Raw genomic sequence first — 14,245 nt, forward strand, 5'->3', positions numbered from 1 at the left:
ATATTTGATGTGAATCTTAGCTGTTATTGGGCTTCCCTTGTGGTTCAGCTATAAAGAATCTGCCCGTAATGCAGGAGACCTGGGTTCAATCCCTGGGTTAGGAAGATGTCCTGGAAAAAGGAAAGGCTACCCACTCCAGTATTCTGGCCTAGACAATTCCAGGGACTGTATTCCATGGGGTTGCAAAGAGTTGGCCTGACTCTTTGAGTGACTTTCACTTCATTTGTTATCAAATTAACTTTAATCAATTATATACTGAAATAGAGGTAGGTATTGAGCTGAAACCACTGTTTTCGCTGAAAACTTGTTCCATTTAGGTTTCTCCTTTCTTTGATCTGTGTCTACAAATTCTAAATATGGGAGTCAGTCATATTTTTTTAACAGGAAAAAAATCCTTTATATTGAAAGGAGGATGGTCCTACCTAACAAGCTGAAAATACAAGATGTTTCTGGGGAATTTTAGTAGAGCCCTTTACAGCCAGGAAGAGGCTATACTTCATATTATTATACCTTATATAGTGCCTAGTATGTATTCAATCAGTGCTACTGGTAGCAAGAAAAGTCAGCATTTGGGATAATTTATTAACAGGTAGAAAAGTATTTAATCCTTTGGATGATACACTCAGTGAAAAGTTTGAAACAATCATAACCCAATAGATTCTTTTTAAATTATTATTATTATTTTAAAATTCTGGCTGTGCTGGGCCTTCACTGTGGCATGTGGTCTTTCTCTAGTTGCTCTGCACAGGCTTATTGCCCTGTGGCATGTGAGATATTAGTCCCCCCAAAGGGATTGAACCCGAATCCCCTGCATTGGAAGGCAAGTTCTTAACCACTGGACCACCAGGGAAGTCCCTCAATAGGTTATTGTTTCAGTGAGCTTTGAGACTAATAGGGTTATCTCCTGCTAAGTTTTGTCTGGGCTCTCCTGTTATTGGGGCTTTAGCATATTTCACTCAAGAAATATGATGAATATGAATCTCACACGTCTCCCTTGGACTTTCAAAATCCAGAGGAGCTCTTCGGTGAGAGAAGCTAGTATCAGTTTTCATCATTATATTTCTCAGGCCATCAGGACGCTGCCTGCCACATGTTGTCGTGTTAGTCGCTAAGTTGTGTCTGATTCTTTTGCAACCCCATGGACTGTAGCCTGCCTTTGTCCATGGGATTTCCCAGGCAAGAATACTAGAGTGGATTTCCCTTTCCTTCTCCAGAGGACCTTCCAGACCCAGGGATCAAAGCCACTTCTGCATTGGCAGGCAGATTCTTTACTATCGAGCCACTAGGGAAGCCTCCGCTGCCACATGTTAGGAGCCCCAGTAAATGTTGACTGATTGTGTTACTCTGAGTTCTCCAGAGAAACTCATGAGACTATGGATGCTGAGAAATCCTCCTGCGGTTGGCAAAGAGTCCAGTAAAGAGATCCAGTAAAGCAAACGGTGTAAGTGCTGGTTCTGGTTTCAGTCTGAATGCTTGAGAAACCTGGTGTCCCAGCTCAAAGTCAGGCGGAAAGAATGAATCCTCTTACTCCACCTTTTTGTTTTGTGCAAGGCCTCAATGGACTGGATGAGCCCCACCAGTGAGGGCAGTCTGCTTTCCTCAGTCTCCTGATTCAAATATTAGTCTACAAACATTTCACAGATACACTCAGAATAACGTTTAACTGAAAGTCTTAGCACCCCATGGCATACTTATATCCACATATGAAATTAACCACCACACTGACTGAAAAAGTGAATGAACGAAAAGTACTTTGGAAATTCCCATAAGATGATGTAATCAGTGGTGGTGGAGATTTGTGGCAGGGTTATCTGGAGAACCTAGATAGTAGGGAAGGGCTGGTGACAGTTACTTGATGTAAAACAAAAAGTCATACAACTCTAAGAGCTTGCTTTTCTGTCGTTTGGATGATTTGCCTGCCTTGAAACAAGCCCAGTTTACAGGTTGGCCCAGCAAATATCAGCCACATTCATAATCAGCTTTCATGAATGTTGTGACCATTTGTTAGCCATGCGTAATGAAATTTAAGCTTGATGGAAAGCCTGAGCCTGAATTCTGTAAAATTATTCATTACTATTGATTATAAACCAATCTCAGGTTTTGTAATAAGAATTTTATCTGCAAAGTAGAGAATGAAAATAAAGTTATTGTCAAAGCCTGTGGAATTAAACATCTTTTCATGAAAATCAATATGCTTGTGAATAGTTTTTTTTTTTTTAATCCACACTGAATAGAGGGTTAGACTCATTAGCAAAATGTCCCTTTGTACACTTTCAGATATGCTTGTTGTAGACAAAAAAAAAAAGAGAAAAATAATTTTCCTCACTTTAAAAAATATTAACAATTTTATATGGTTGTATTATGTTAAGTATGCTGGATATTCCATAATTTGCTTATGCAATCATCAATTGCTTATAATAATCAGCAATTAGCTCATTTTCTAATGTTCACTATTTTAAATAATGCTGTACTGAATAATTGTGTGTGTGTGTATAGCTTTTTTTTCATATGTTTATGGAGAGATTCCTAGAAGTGAAGTTCTTGAGTTCCATTGTTATGATATACATTGATGAATCACTTTTCAAAGGCAGTGTATCAACTCATAGGACAAAAATGGCATTGATGTTCAATATGATTTGATTAAATTTGAAAAAGAATCTCTCTCTGTGAATATAATACCATGTAACTTTGAGGAAGAGGTGATATAGCTCTGTTCATTATTTATTCATGTTCTGGGAAATACATATTGCATAATAGCTCAGAAGGATGAGGAAAAATAGTTATTAACTTGCTACCTGGAAACATGCTTCTAAGATCTGCCTCTGTTGACCCTAGAGTTAACAAAAGACATGGATGAGCCAAGCTGAATCATGCTTGACTGATTGCAGATCATGAAGTCAAGAGAGGGTGGACAAAGCTGTCAGTTACATGGGTGTAGTTCATGTGTGAGAACAGTCTCCAAGCAAAGGTTAGGCAGGCCCTGAGGCCCAACTCTAGATTTGCTAGCTAATCCCACGGAACACCTTTGTACACTCATCCCTTCAAAGAGAGCACCCTTTTCGAATTCTTACGAAGGTGTGATGTTGGCTACCAGAGGCCCTAAGGCTGCTATTAACAGGGGTGACTTGGAGAATCCTGAATTGCTCCAATGGATATGAAGGCCAAGAACCTAACAAGGCAAGGTGATGAAATGATGATAGACCTCTATTCAAACTGACTCTTGATCACTCATGGATTACAGGAGTTCCCAAAATGACCACTTGATTCCAAGTCTAATGTGTAATCAGTTTCGAAAGATCTGGGAAAATACCAGCCCATTAGAGAGTGTTTTATTTATGTATTGAATTCTGGCCGTGCTGGGTCTTCATTGCCGCACACAGGCTTCCCCTGGTTGCAATGAGCAGGGGATGCTCTTTAGTTGCCGGGCGTGGGGTTCTCGTTGTTGTGGCTTCTCTTGTTGCCGAGCACAGGCTCCATACTTGTGGTGCGTGGGCTTAGTTGCCCCACAGCATGTGGGTTCTTCCCAGACCAGGGGTGGAACCTGTGTGCTCTTCATTGAGAGGTGGATTCCTAGCCGCTCGAGCCACCAGAGCAGTCCCTAGAGTGTTTATGTTGAATAAACCACATGGGTGATTCCAAGAAAGTCTTACATGATGACATTTCTCCCCCTTTTTTTTTTTTTTTGCCAGGGAAATGAGTTATGTACATGCTTCTAATCTTGCACAGCTGGACAAACTGTATCATTTGCCTACAGTTTTCTTTCCCTTTCATACTTCTTCTGTTACATCCTTGTGAGTTCAACTAATCGGCCACATGGATACTTCTTCCCAGACCACACACTGGAGGAGAGTGGCTAGTACCCGCCAGACACACTTCCTAGACTTGGTTTGCAATGCCACATTCCAGCCACCACTTTTCAGCCAGCCACCTAGGAGCCTGTCATTTCACCAGTGAAAATGAAGATGCTAAAACAAAAACTTGGGGAAAAAAACTAAAGAAGGGAAATGATAACTCTCAGAGGAACATAGAGAAATATGCTTATCATGTATTCTAAGAATCCTTTGTTGGTATTTTGGCTGCTGAAAGCAACCAAATCTGGAAAACCTCTCTTTGAATTATGTCTATTCTCTCCCCCTGGGCTAATTTGAAAATTAAAAGGGGGCAAACAAGGTCTGGCTTTGAAGGGACGTAGCTGTGAGGCTTTAATTTGGAGCGAACAAAGCATTGAAGGCAGCTCTCCCCTGGCAGTCGCAGGATATGACCACGTTGCTGAATATTTAAAAGCAAGACAGGGTTTGCAACTGCAAGGTCTGTCCTCCGATTGATGTCTGTTTTTATTAAATGAACTTTAATTACTTAATAATTAGCCCTTCTATAGGAGGAGACAGGGATCCTGATAGTCTGCCAAGGAGGCCAGAGAGCAAATCAGAAGCATGTGCCACATTGAGATTAGAATATAAAAGAAGGAATAGGCCCAGTCTGGGGGCGCTGTGGGTGGAGAGGCCTCCCAGGAGGAAGAGGAGAGTCTTGGCATAAACCTGGAATGGAATGTTTCCACTGGAATATTTCCACTTCAGCTTAAAAAGCAGAGGTAGTTTAGGTTTAAGTGGATGAGAGTGCATGTCTAAGCTCTTCAAACTTGGTGACTGCACCCGTGGAAAGGTTTCTCTGCTACCCCATGTGGTGTGTGTGAGTGCCCATGAGCGCATGGGTAGAAGGGTGCGGAGAGACTATTGTTCTCATTATTTTAATTCTGAGAGCCTAACACTTTTGATGTCCCTACAGATTTACCAGCTTATTCATTGCCATGGTGATTTTTTACCTCATTTTTTAGCATCACAAAGGAAAAGCCCAAATGAAAAATGTTTGCTGCTTTGCTATTAACATTTCTACTGCCCAGCTGACAGCCAACAGTTTGGTTGTGCTGAGCTCTTGGAAAAAAAAATGTATTGGCCAGAGCCTGACTGATGACTGGAGCCACTACCCAGTCTGTCCCAGCTGGGACGGGGCTGGTCCTGAGACCATTGATAAGCTTGTTTCCCAGGACAGTGATTTGAAGGAAGAATGGGGAAATCTCGTTAGAAATATCACTGTTCCACAATTTAAACTTATCGGGCTTAGACAAAATTTCCATGGATGCACTGGACACGTGCCCTCCCCCAATCTTTTCAAATGAAGATCTGTATGGGTTGACTTTGTCTGTTTAATAGCTTCAACCCTTTTTCACTTTCCATGAAGAAATCTTTGTATGCTCTTCTTCCTACATTTCCCAATGTATAAGAGTCTGGGATATTTCCCTAATCCAGCGTACATATCTTTTCATTCAACATACACTGATGGATAATGATATGCCATGCACTGGGCTAAGTGTTCAGAGTACAGAATAAAATAGAACCAGCTCTACTTATCTGGAATTTACAGATTAGCTGGGAAGATGGCTATTAAATTAATTCCACAGTTAATAAATTATAACTGAAGTGAATGTTGCAAAGGAGGCACATAGGAATAATTGGAGGCACATAGGAATAATTGGAGGCACATAGGAATAATTCTATCTAGATTTGGGGAAGGCCCCTCTGAGGACATGAGAATTCTGGTACTATGTTGGCACTATTAAATACCAGGTAATTAAGTCTTAGTATAGTTAGTAAGGGATTCCCTGGTGGCTCAGACGGTAAAGTGTCTGCCCGCAATGCGGGAGACCCGGGTTCAATTCCTGGGTTGGGAAGATCCTCTGGAGAAGGAAATGGCAATCCACTCCAGCATTCTTGCCTGGAAAATCCCATGGACTGAGGAGCCTCATAGGCTACAGTCCATAGTTAGTAAATGTTCTAGAAAAGAATTGTAGTTATGGCTGTTTATTAGGCCTTGAGCAACATTTAACAAAGTAACCTTTATAAATAGATAATGAATCGTTTTAGTGTTAAAATTAGCTGGAGAATTAGGAAGGATCCTTTTAGAAACTGAAATAGGGAACACCCATTTCTCCTTGTTACACTCATAATGGCTATATATCTCTTGCTAACATGTAATGCTTCCTATACAACTGTAATTAGGATAGTTGACATCAGTAAAATTCCTAATGTTGAAGCACAGGCACTTTTATTATTAGCAGCTTATAAAATCTGAGTTATCAGTGCCTGTGTTTATCATTCCTTATCGTATCGCAAGGAATAAAATGGAGTCACCACATATACATGTCTGACTTGTCCTTATGTATAAACAGCGTGTTCTTTCCTTATTATGGTTCCTGAACTGTCCTCCTCACTAATAGGTGCTGATCTTTGTTAATACACAGAGGTGCAGGTAATGTGTAAACCTGTCAGTTAGCTGTGATGAGACTTCTCTGACAAGCCTAAGTTTCTTAGAATCCTGGGCCAGGCTAACCAAGAAGATAGGAACTTTGACTACAATTCACTCTTGCAAACAGCCTTCCCCCAAGGCTAACTGTGAAAGGCTTCCATAGAAACACCAACCATAGGTTCATGTGCTATTTTTAATTGCAAAATTATTCAGGCTGAAGTTTGTAAGAATTCAATCTGGGGCAGAGTGTACTTACTAAAAGGAGTTTACAAGTATTATGCTGATACTTGGGGGTTGAGGAGCCAGGAGGTACTGTTATATAAAAGGAACTCTTTTGGGGACATTTTCACTTAGCTTGGGAAAATAGGATATTTAAAAGAGTATCATTCAGGACAAAACTTTCTTTAAACAATTGTACATAATGTAAACATTTGAATGAGTTTGCTTCCAAGGTCCATCTGTAAGGTAGCGACAGTTACTCGAAGAGCTGTTGTGGGAAGGAAAGGAGGTAGTTTATGAAGGAATAGAATAGGACCAATGATAAAACTCAAGTTTCCTGTGTCATTGATCTGGATCTGATAGTTCTCCAATGAGTCACACTGCGTGAAGGTTGAGTTGATGGTTCTTGTGAAATGTAGACCCTGAGGCCAACTTTGAGGGTTTATTTAGGGTTTTCTGTTCTTTGGATTTTTCATTTTGATATTGTTTCTCCATTTACAGACTGATGTCAAATGGAGGAAAGGAGCAACAATTAAAAAAAATAATAACAATGCTGTCTATTCTTGGCCAAAAGTGGGACATTCCCAGAGAGAAGAGGGAGGTTCCACTTGGTTTTTAAAATTACCAGAAGCACCATCCCAGAATTCAACCCAGTTGGTTGATGCCAAGTCAAAAAGCAGCCTTTAACAGTTAGAGATGATCAATTGCTATTTATGTTGAATTGTCTGTTCTGTTTTCTGTTTTGTTTTTTGCTTTTAATAAGCCAAGATTTGGCTAAATGATGAACCACAGAAGTGACACAAGGTAATCTGGCACCCAGGTGTATTATTTGTCATCCCAAACTGCCACAGAGTAGGTAAGAAAGTGATAAACCAGCACTCAAATGCAATTATCAAAATTTGCAGTCTTGCAATAGTCTACATAGACACAGAACCTCAGTAAATATCTATATTTTTTTCTTTCAGTAGATATTTGCTATGCTCTGTGGACTTAAAAACACGTATACAAACATGTAAATACTGATAATCCTTTTATTTATACCATCAACTGTCATACTGTCTTTACGTCCTTTAAAAATTAAAGGATTGAGAGATGATTTCCAATAAGTAAGATTAAGGAAAAGAGGGTTTTTTGACTTAGTACTCTAAGAAGGATGACAGTTTTGGTAGGTAGATGTTAGGGGAGAAGGTATACCTCTTTAGAGGAAATATAATGAGAAATACCATCGAGAAGGAGCCAGGTCTAGACCTGGTCAATAGATCTGAGTATTCTTTTGCAGGAGTTATGGAAGGTGAGCCTGGAAGGAACACTGTGTGGATTCTTGGGTAACAGGATATTTGTCTAAGACGATACTAGAAAATGGAATTTTAGAGTTTCTTGAGTGAAACCAAAACTTTTGGTGATTTAGAAACACTAATCTTTTGACTATGTTTAGGATGGATTTAGGCGAGGAAAGGGTAGTGATAGGAATATCATTCTTGCTATGATTGTTGTTGTTTAGTTGCTAAGAAATGTCTTGCTCTTAGAAACGCTATGGACTGTAGCCCAGCAGGCTTCTCTGTCCAAGAGGTTCTCTAGACAAGAATGCTGGAGTGGGTTGCCATTTCCTTCTCCAAGGGATCTTTCCAACCCAGGGATCAAACCTGCATCTCTTGCATTGGCAGGCAGATTCTTTACTACTGAGCCACCTGGGAAGCCCCCCATAATGCTTACAGTTAGTCAAATGTGATCCAATGAGTTGAACCATGCTCTTTCCATGAAAAGGCTCTTGATGAGCAAGTAACTGTTTTTCATAAGGATATAATTAAAATTATACCTATGTCTTTATATTGAATTAGAGCATTAAATGACTTATGAGAATACTGTATTTCATCCTTATAAACTGCAGTGAGTTTAATGTTTATAACTAGGTGCTTGTACTTGTGCCTTGAAAATATGGTGCTAAGTTGATAGGCTATAACTTCTTCTTTTAATACTGTTGCTGGTTTGTTACACTGCCATGAGATGTGAGCGCACAAAGGTAGCACAATATCGGGAGCACTAATTCAAGCCATATAGAACCTCACAAACTTAGAATTGCTTTTTGATATGTGGGGTTTCTTTTGTAGAGACAAAAAGGAAAAGATACAAATCATGTTTATATTTTCTCTCTATGTCAAATAATCCACTATTTGAAGTTTTCAAACATCGTTTCATTAAATTTTAAGTTAAAGTCGATCCCCACCCCCTGTTTGTTAAGATCTGAAATCACCATAGAATGCATAGCGAATAAGCATGAGCAATAGTAGCCAATTCCATTAAGCCTAATTATATTCATATACAGTCTCATGCCTTATCTATGATTCTTCGGGCTAGATGAAGTTTATATAGAGGAATCGTCTATTGAGTACAGTTTGAATTACTCTTTCAATTTATGTTTCATTCTAAGTCTAGAACTCTGCAAGTGAAGTTTTTGAATACCACAGACATTCAGATGTAAAATACGTGTTTAGAATTTTATCCAGTGTGTGTTAACTTGTACAGGACCATATATATGAATATATAAAAGTATCCAGATATTCTGTCAGCTGATCACAAATGTTTTATTCTTATCTACTTTGTATAAAATGTATAACTCATAGGTGTGGGTAAATTATTCCCAAGCTAGGTTTCCTTAACTATAAAATAAAATGCTAGGGATGGACACCAAGAAGAACATTATCAAATAAACAAGTCAGAAATGTGTTTGAAAAATATATTTTTTTAATGCTTTTATTTTATTTTTTTAAATTTTATTTTATTTTTAAACTTTACATAATTGTATTAATTTTGCCAAATATCAAAATGAATCCGCCACAGGCATACATGTGTTCCCCATCCTGAACCCTCCTCCCTCCTCCCTCCCCATACCATCCCTCTGGGTCATCCCAGTGCACCAGCCCCAAGCATCCAGTATCGTGCATCGATCCTGGACTGGCGACTCGTTTCTTGCATGATATTTTACACGTTTCAATGTCATTCTCCCAAATCTTCCCACCCTCTCCCTCTCCCACAGAGTCCATAAGACTGCTCTATACATCAGTGTCTCTTTTGCTGTCTCGTACACCGGGTTATTGTTACCATCTTTCTAAATTCCATATATATGCGTTAGTATACTGTATTGGTGTTTTTCCTTCTGGCTTACTTCACTCTGTATAATAGGCTCCAGTTTCATCCACCTCATTAGAACATACAGATGGCTAACAAACACATGAAAAGATGCTCAACATCACTCATTATCAGAGAAATGCAAATCAAAACCACTATGAGGTACCATTTCACACCAGTCAGAATGGCTGCGATCCAAAAGTCTACAAATAATAAATGCTGGAGAGGGTGTGGAGAAAAGGGAACCCTCTTACACTGTTGGTGGGAATGCAAACTAGTACAGCCACTATGGAGAACAGTGTGGAGATTCCTTAAAAAACTGGAAATAGAACTGCCTTATGATCCAGCAATCCCACTGCTGGGCATACACACTGAGGAAACCAGAAGGGAAAGAGACACGTGTTCCCCAATGTTCATCGCAGCACTGTTTATAATAGCCAAGACATGGAAGCAACCTAGATGTCCATCAGCAGATGAATGGATAAGAAAGCTGTGGTACATATACACAATGGAGTATTACTCAGCCATTAAAAAGAATAGATTTGAATCAGTTCTAATGAGGTGGATGAAACGAGCCTATTATACAGAGTGAAGTAAGCCAGAAGGAAAAACATAAATACAGTATACTAACGCATATATATGGAATTTAGAAAGATGGTAACAATAACCCGGTGTACGAGACAGCAAAAGAGACACTGATGTATAGAACAGTCTTATGGACTCTGTGGGAGAGGGAGAGGGTGGGAAGATTTGGGAGAATGGCAATGAAACATGTAAAATATCATGTAGGAAACGAGTCGCCAGTCCAGGTTCAATGCACGATGCTGGATGCTTGGGGCTGGTGCACTGGGACGGCCCAGAGGGATGGTGTGGGGAGGGAGGAGGGAGGGGGGTTCGGGATGGGGAGCACGTGTATACCTGTGGTGGATTCATTTTGATGTTTGGCAAAACTAATACAATTATGTAAAGTTTAAAAATAAAATAAAATTAGAAAAAAAAAAGAAAAAGAAAAATATCTTGACCCATGTAACTGTCATGACATCTGGCCACATGTCATTGCAGATTTGCTTAATGTAGTATATATAAACCATTCTCTGTTCAGCTGCATGCTTTAAATCCATATTGAAGCTAATCAATAGTAAATTAAGCTGCCTTCTTTTGAATGTGCCCAAGATTCTACACTACAAACGGCTTGGAAACTGGACTTGGAACAATGAGGCAGGGCACAAGTTAACTGATTTCTTTTGGTCTTCATTCAGTAGTGGATCCAGCATAGTTAGAGATTAGTTCCAGTTAGCTAAGTAAGGAGAAAATTAAGCATATGGTTGGCTCCCACTGTAGAAACATCTGCATTGCTGAGACAAACTCATAGCTCCACGGATACAGACTCCAGATGAGTAATTTTAGTACCTATGTGTAGGATAAATTTCAATTGATAAATTAACATGTGCATCAAAGTTACTGTTTCCGTGTGGTCTAGAATGAATTATTCTTGCTGAACCATAATGTCACATCTCCAGCTCTGTAGGTCTGTTTAGGATTGTGACTATAAAAAGTGGTATACCATCTTTGGCAACCTTTATCTATTCTGAATATAATATTGATGTGATTTCCTTTTTCATGAATTCAGCTATCTTGTGGCTCAAAAGAATAATCTCTGAAAGGGACATGAAATATTACCTTAACCTAGAATATGAGACTTCTCCACAGCATTCCTGATTGTCTCCCACGTTAAATTATGATGTTTTAACTTAGGCTGTTTTGCCTTCGCACTTTTCACCCAAGCAAAACTTTTATCAGATTACCTGGAGAGTTAGGTTTGTAAGAATTAATATCAGATCAGATCAGATCAGTTGCTCAGTCGTGTCTTACTCTTTGCGACCCCAAGAATTAATATACCCCCAAATAAAATTAACGGTATTTCACACTGAACACATTAGAATTTGTTATTGACTAAACATTGGTAGAAAGTTTCCTTAGAAAATTTAAACCAAGACCTAGGAAATTTTGGCCTAGTTAAAATAAATCTATAAAATAAAAATTACAGTAAGATAAATATGAGCAGAAAAACTTGACATGAAACCCAAACTGATGAGTGAATCAAATCTTATTGTGAAATGCACATACAATGAAACCAACCCCAGTAAAAATTTTTTAAAAAGTAGAATATAACTATGATGAATAGAAGATAAATCAAGAAATTAAAATTGTTGATTTGAATTAACTCTAGGAAGTAAAATTGCCAGGATCCATCAGTGGTGACGAAACTCATTCAGATATGTTTGCAATCGTAAAGAAATGCTTTCATGGCCAAAGCATTAGGGTCACAAATAATCCATCTATTCACAGAAGGAGGTTCAAGATGGTAGGCTCCAAATATCTTCTACCTTTTTATATACAACAGCATGGTGGAGGAGGCTTCTCTCACCATGCTTTATGCTCAGTAGTGGTCAGTTTTTATTTATTTTTTCTCTTTTCTTTTTTCCCTACCTTTGCTTAATTATCTATGTATCTTTTTACATGTTATTTCAAATGAACATCACAGTAGTTGTATGAGCTGAATTTATTGTTATCCCATTTTATAGCCCAAAGAAATGAAACAAGTTACTGGAAGACTCACATGGAATAGGTGGCCCAGACAGGCTAGAAATAAAAAAAAAAAGTCTAATTCCTACATAAACATTTTTTCATTCTGCCACAGCATAACTGATAAATTCTGATGATTATTTATCTTAAGCAGTCAATCTGTGAAAGACTGTTCTCTGTTACTAAAATTGATGGTTAATATGGCCCATCATTCTTGAAACTGCTTTTGTTGTTCAGTCACTCAGTCGTGTCCAACTCTTTGCAACCCTGTGGACTGCAGCACGCCACGCTTCCCTGTCCATCACCAACTCCCAATTTTCTTAAACTCATGTCCATTGAGTCGGTGATGCCATCCAACCATCTCATCCTCTGTTACCCCTTTTCCTCCTGCCCTCCATCTTTCCCAGGATCAGGGTCTTTTCCAGTGAGTCAACTCTGTGCCTTATGTGACCAAAGTACTTTTCTCTTGGTTTTCTATCAAGAATACAGGTATGATTATCTTATTTGGGGATGATTGTGACTCATCTGAAAGATTTATTCTTCATTCTTCATGTTTCTCCTAGGACCCCTGAGGTTCCTCTCCCAGACAGAATCTATCACGGCTTTCATGGGTGACACGGTGCTACTCAAGTGTGAAGTCATTGGGGAGCCGATGCCAACAATACACTGGCAGAGAAACCAGCAAGACCTGACTCCCATCCCTGGCGACTCCCGAGTGGTGGTCTTGCCCTCTGGAGCCTTGCAGATCAGTCGACTTCAACCGGGGGACATTGGGATCTATCGATGCTTAGCCCGGAATCCAGCCAGCTCAAGAACAGGAAATGAAGCAGAAGTCAGAATCTTATCAGGTATTGCAGTGTTCTTTATTCTCTTCAGAATTATATTGTCTAGAGTAGTTTGAATAATTTTTCCTTGAACATGTATTTGGAAGTTGTTTTTAAGTTCTGTATTGTTTATTGGGTTTAGTTTTATATTTTCCCTCTTTTCTAACTGAACCATTAGAAAAGGATATGCCAAAAGCTTTTCTTACCTTTCCATGTCTTGTGGTAGAACTTTCCAGAGAAATGGGTATTTTCGTTATGATTGATTTCATTCACTCACTCATTCCATTAATACTTAACAAGTGCTGCTTTGTGCAAAGTCCATTGCTGAACACTATTATTTTTTTTAAACTTTCCTTTGATAATAGTCTAAGAAGTAGTTACCTTTATCCCTGTTTGCAGAGGATGAAGGTGAGGTTTAGCAAGGTTAAGAGCCTTCCCCAAGGTAATACTGAACATTCATGTGCTCATCCATATATACACTCATTTCTGAGAAGCATTGCACTAAGTACTAAGGATCCAGAAATGACTAAGACTGACACAGAGCCTGGATTTTTTGAGTTCTGGACATAGAAGTAGCTACAATCCAGTGTGATTGATATGATAAAGAAAGCTGTTTCTCTCCATCTCTTATCTCCTTCTCTCTTCCCCGCAAAATCCTTAGGACTCTGGCCTCATTTTTCTCTCCTAAATAATCGATGATTGGAATGGACATTTTCTAAGATCCTGTCCAATAGCTGCTACCTTCTTAGGGCTGTGTATTGGGTTGGCCAAAAAGTTTGTTTGGATATTTTGTAACATCCCAAATGAACTTTCTGGCCAGCCCAGTAATATCTACTTTCTCATTTAATTTTATTTCTAGGATTTGCTTAGACTCATTTGTGAGACTCACAAAAAAAGCAACACTTAAGTAATTGTGACAGACTCGCTGTCAAAGCACTGACTTTGGCTCTGTCTCAACATCCTGGGTGTAATTATTACAAGTCACTTAGCTAAGTAGAGGGTAACATCCATATGTCATTCCAAATGCAAACTGGTAATTCGATTGAAAGTTTCCAAGACTTTAGTAAGGATGTCTCTAAAACCTCTTCTAACTCTTTTGTGGACTCTTTGTCACAGGGATACTGATTAATTGTGTCAATAACCATCAGTGATACTGTGTCCTTCCATTCTCTGGGCAGCGACAGATG

General features: G+C 39.0%; 1 protein-coding gene across 2 annotated transcripts in view; it reads left to right on the top strand.

Moving 5' to 3' along the window:
• The window catches only part of DCC (DCC netrin 1 receptor), a 1,302,902-nt gene that overhangs the window by 578,587 nt on the left and 710,070 nt on the right, over nt 1-14,245 (top strand). For both annotated transcript variants that reach the window (XM_061400228.1, XM_061400229.1), the window contains exon 3: nt 12,798-13,082. In XM_061400228.1, the coding sequence (XP_061256212.1) occupies nt 12,798-13,082 (285 nt within the window). The remainder of the gene's footprint in view (nt 1-12,797; nt 13,083-14,245) is intronic.

This window comes from Bos javanicus, chromosome 24 (genome assembly GCF_032452875.1).
Source record: "Bos javanicus breed banteng chromosome 24, ARS-OSU_banteng_1.0, whole genome shotgun sequence".
In the NCBI taxonomy this organism is placed as follows: Eukaryota; Metazoa; Chordata; class Mammalia; order Artiodactyla; family Bovidae; genus Bos; species Bos javanicus.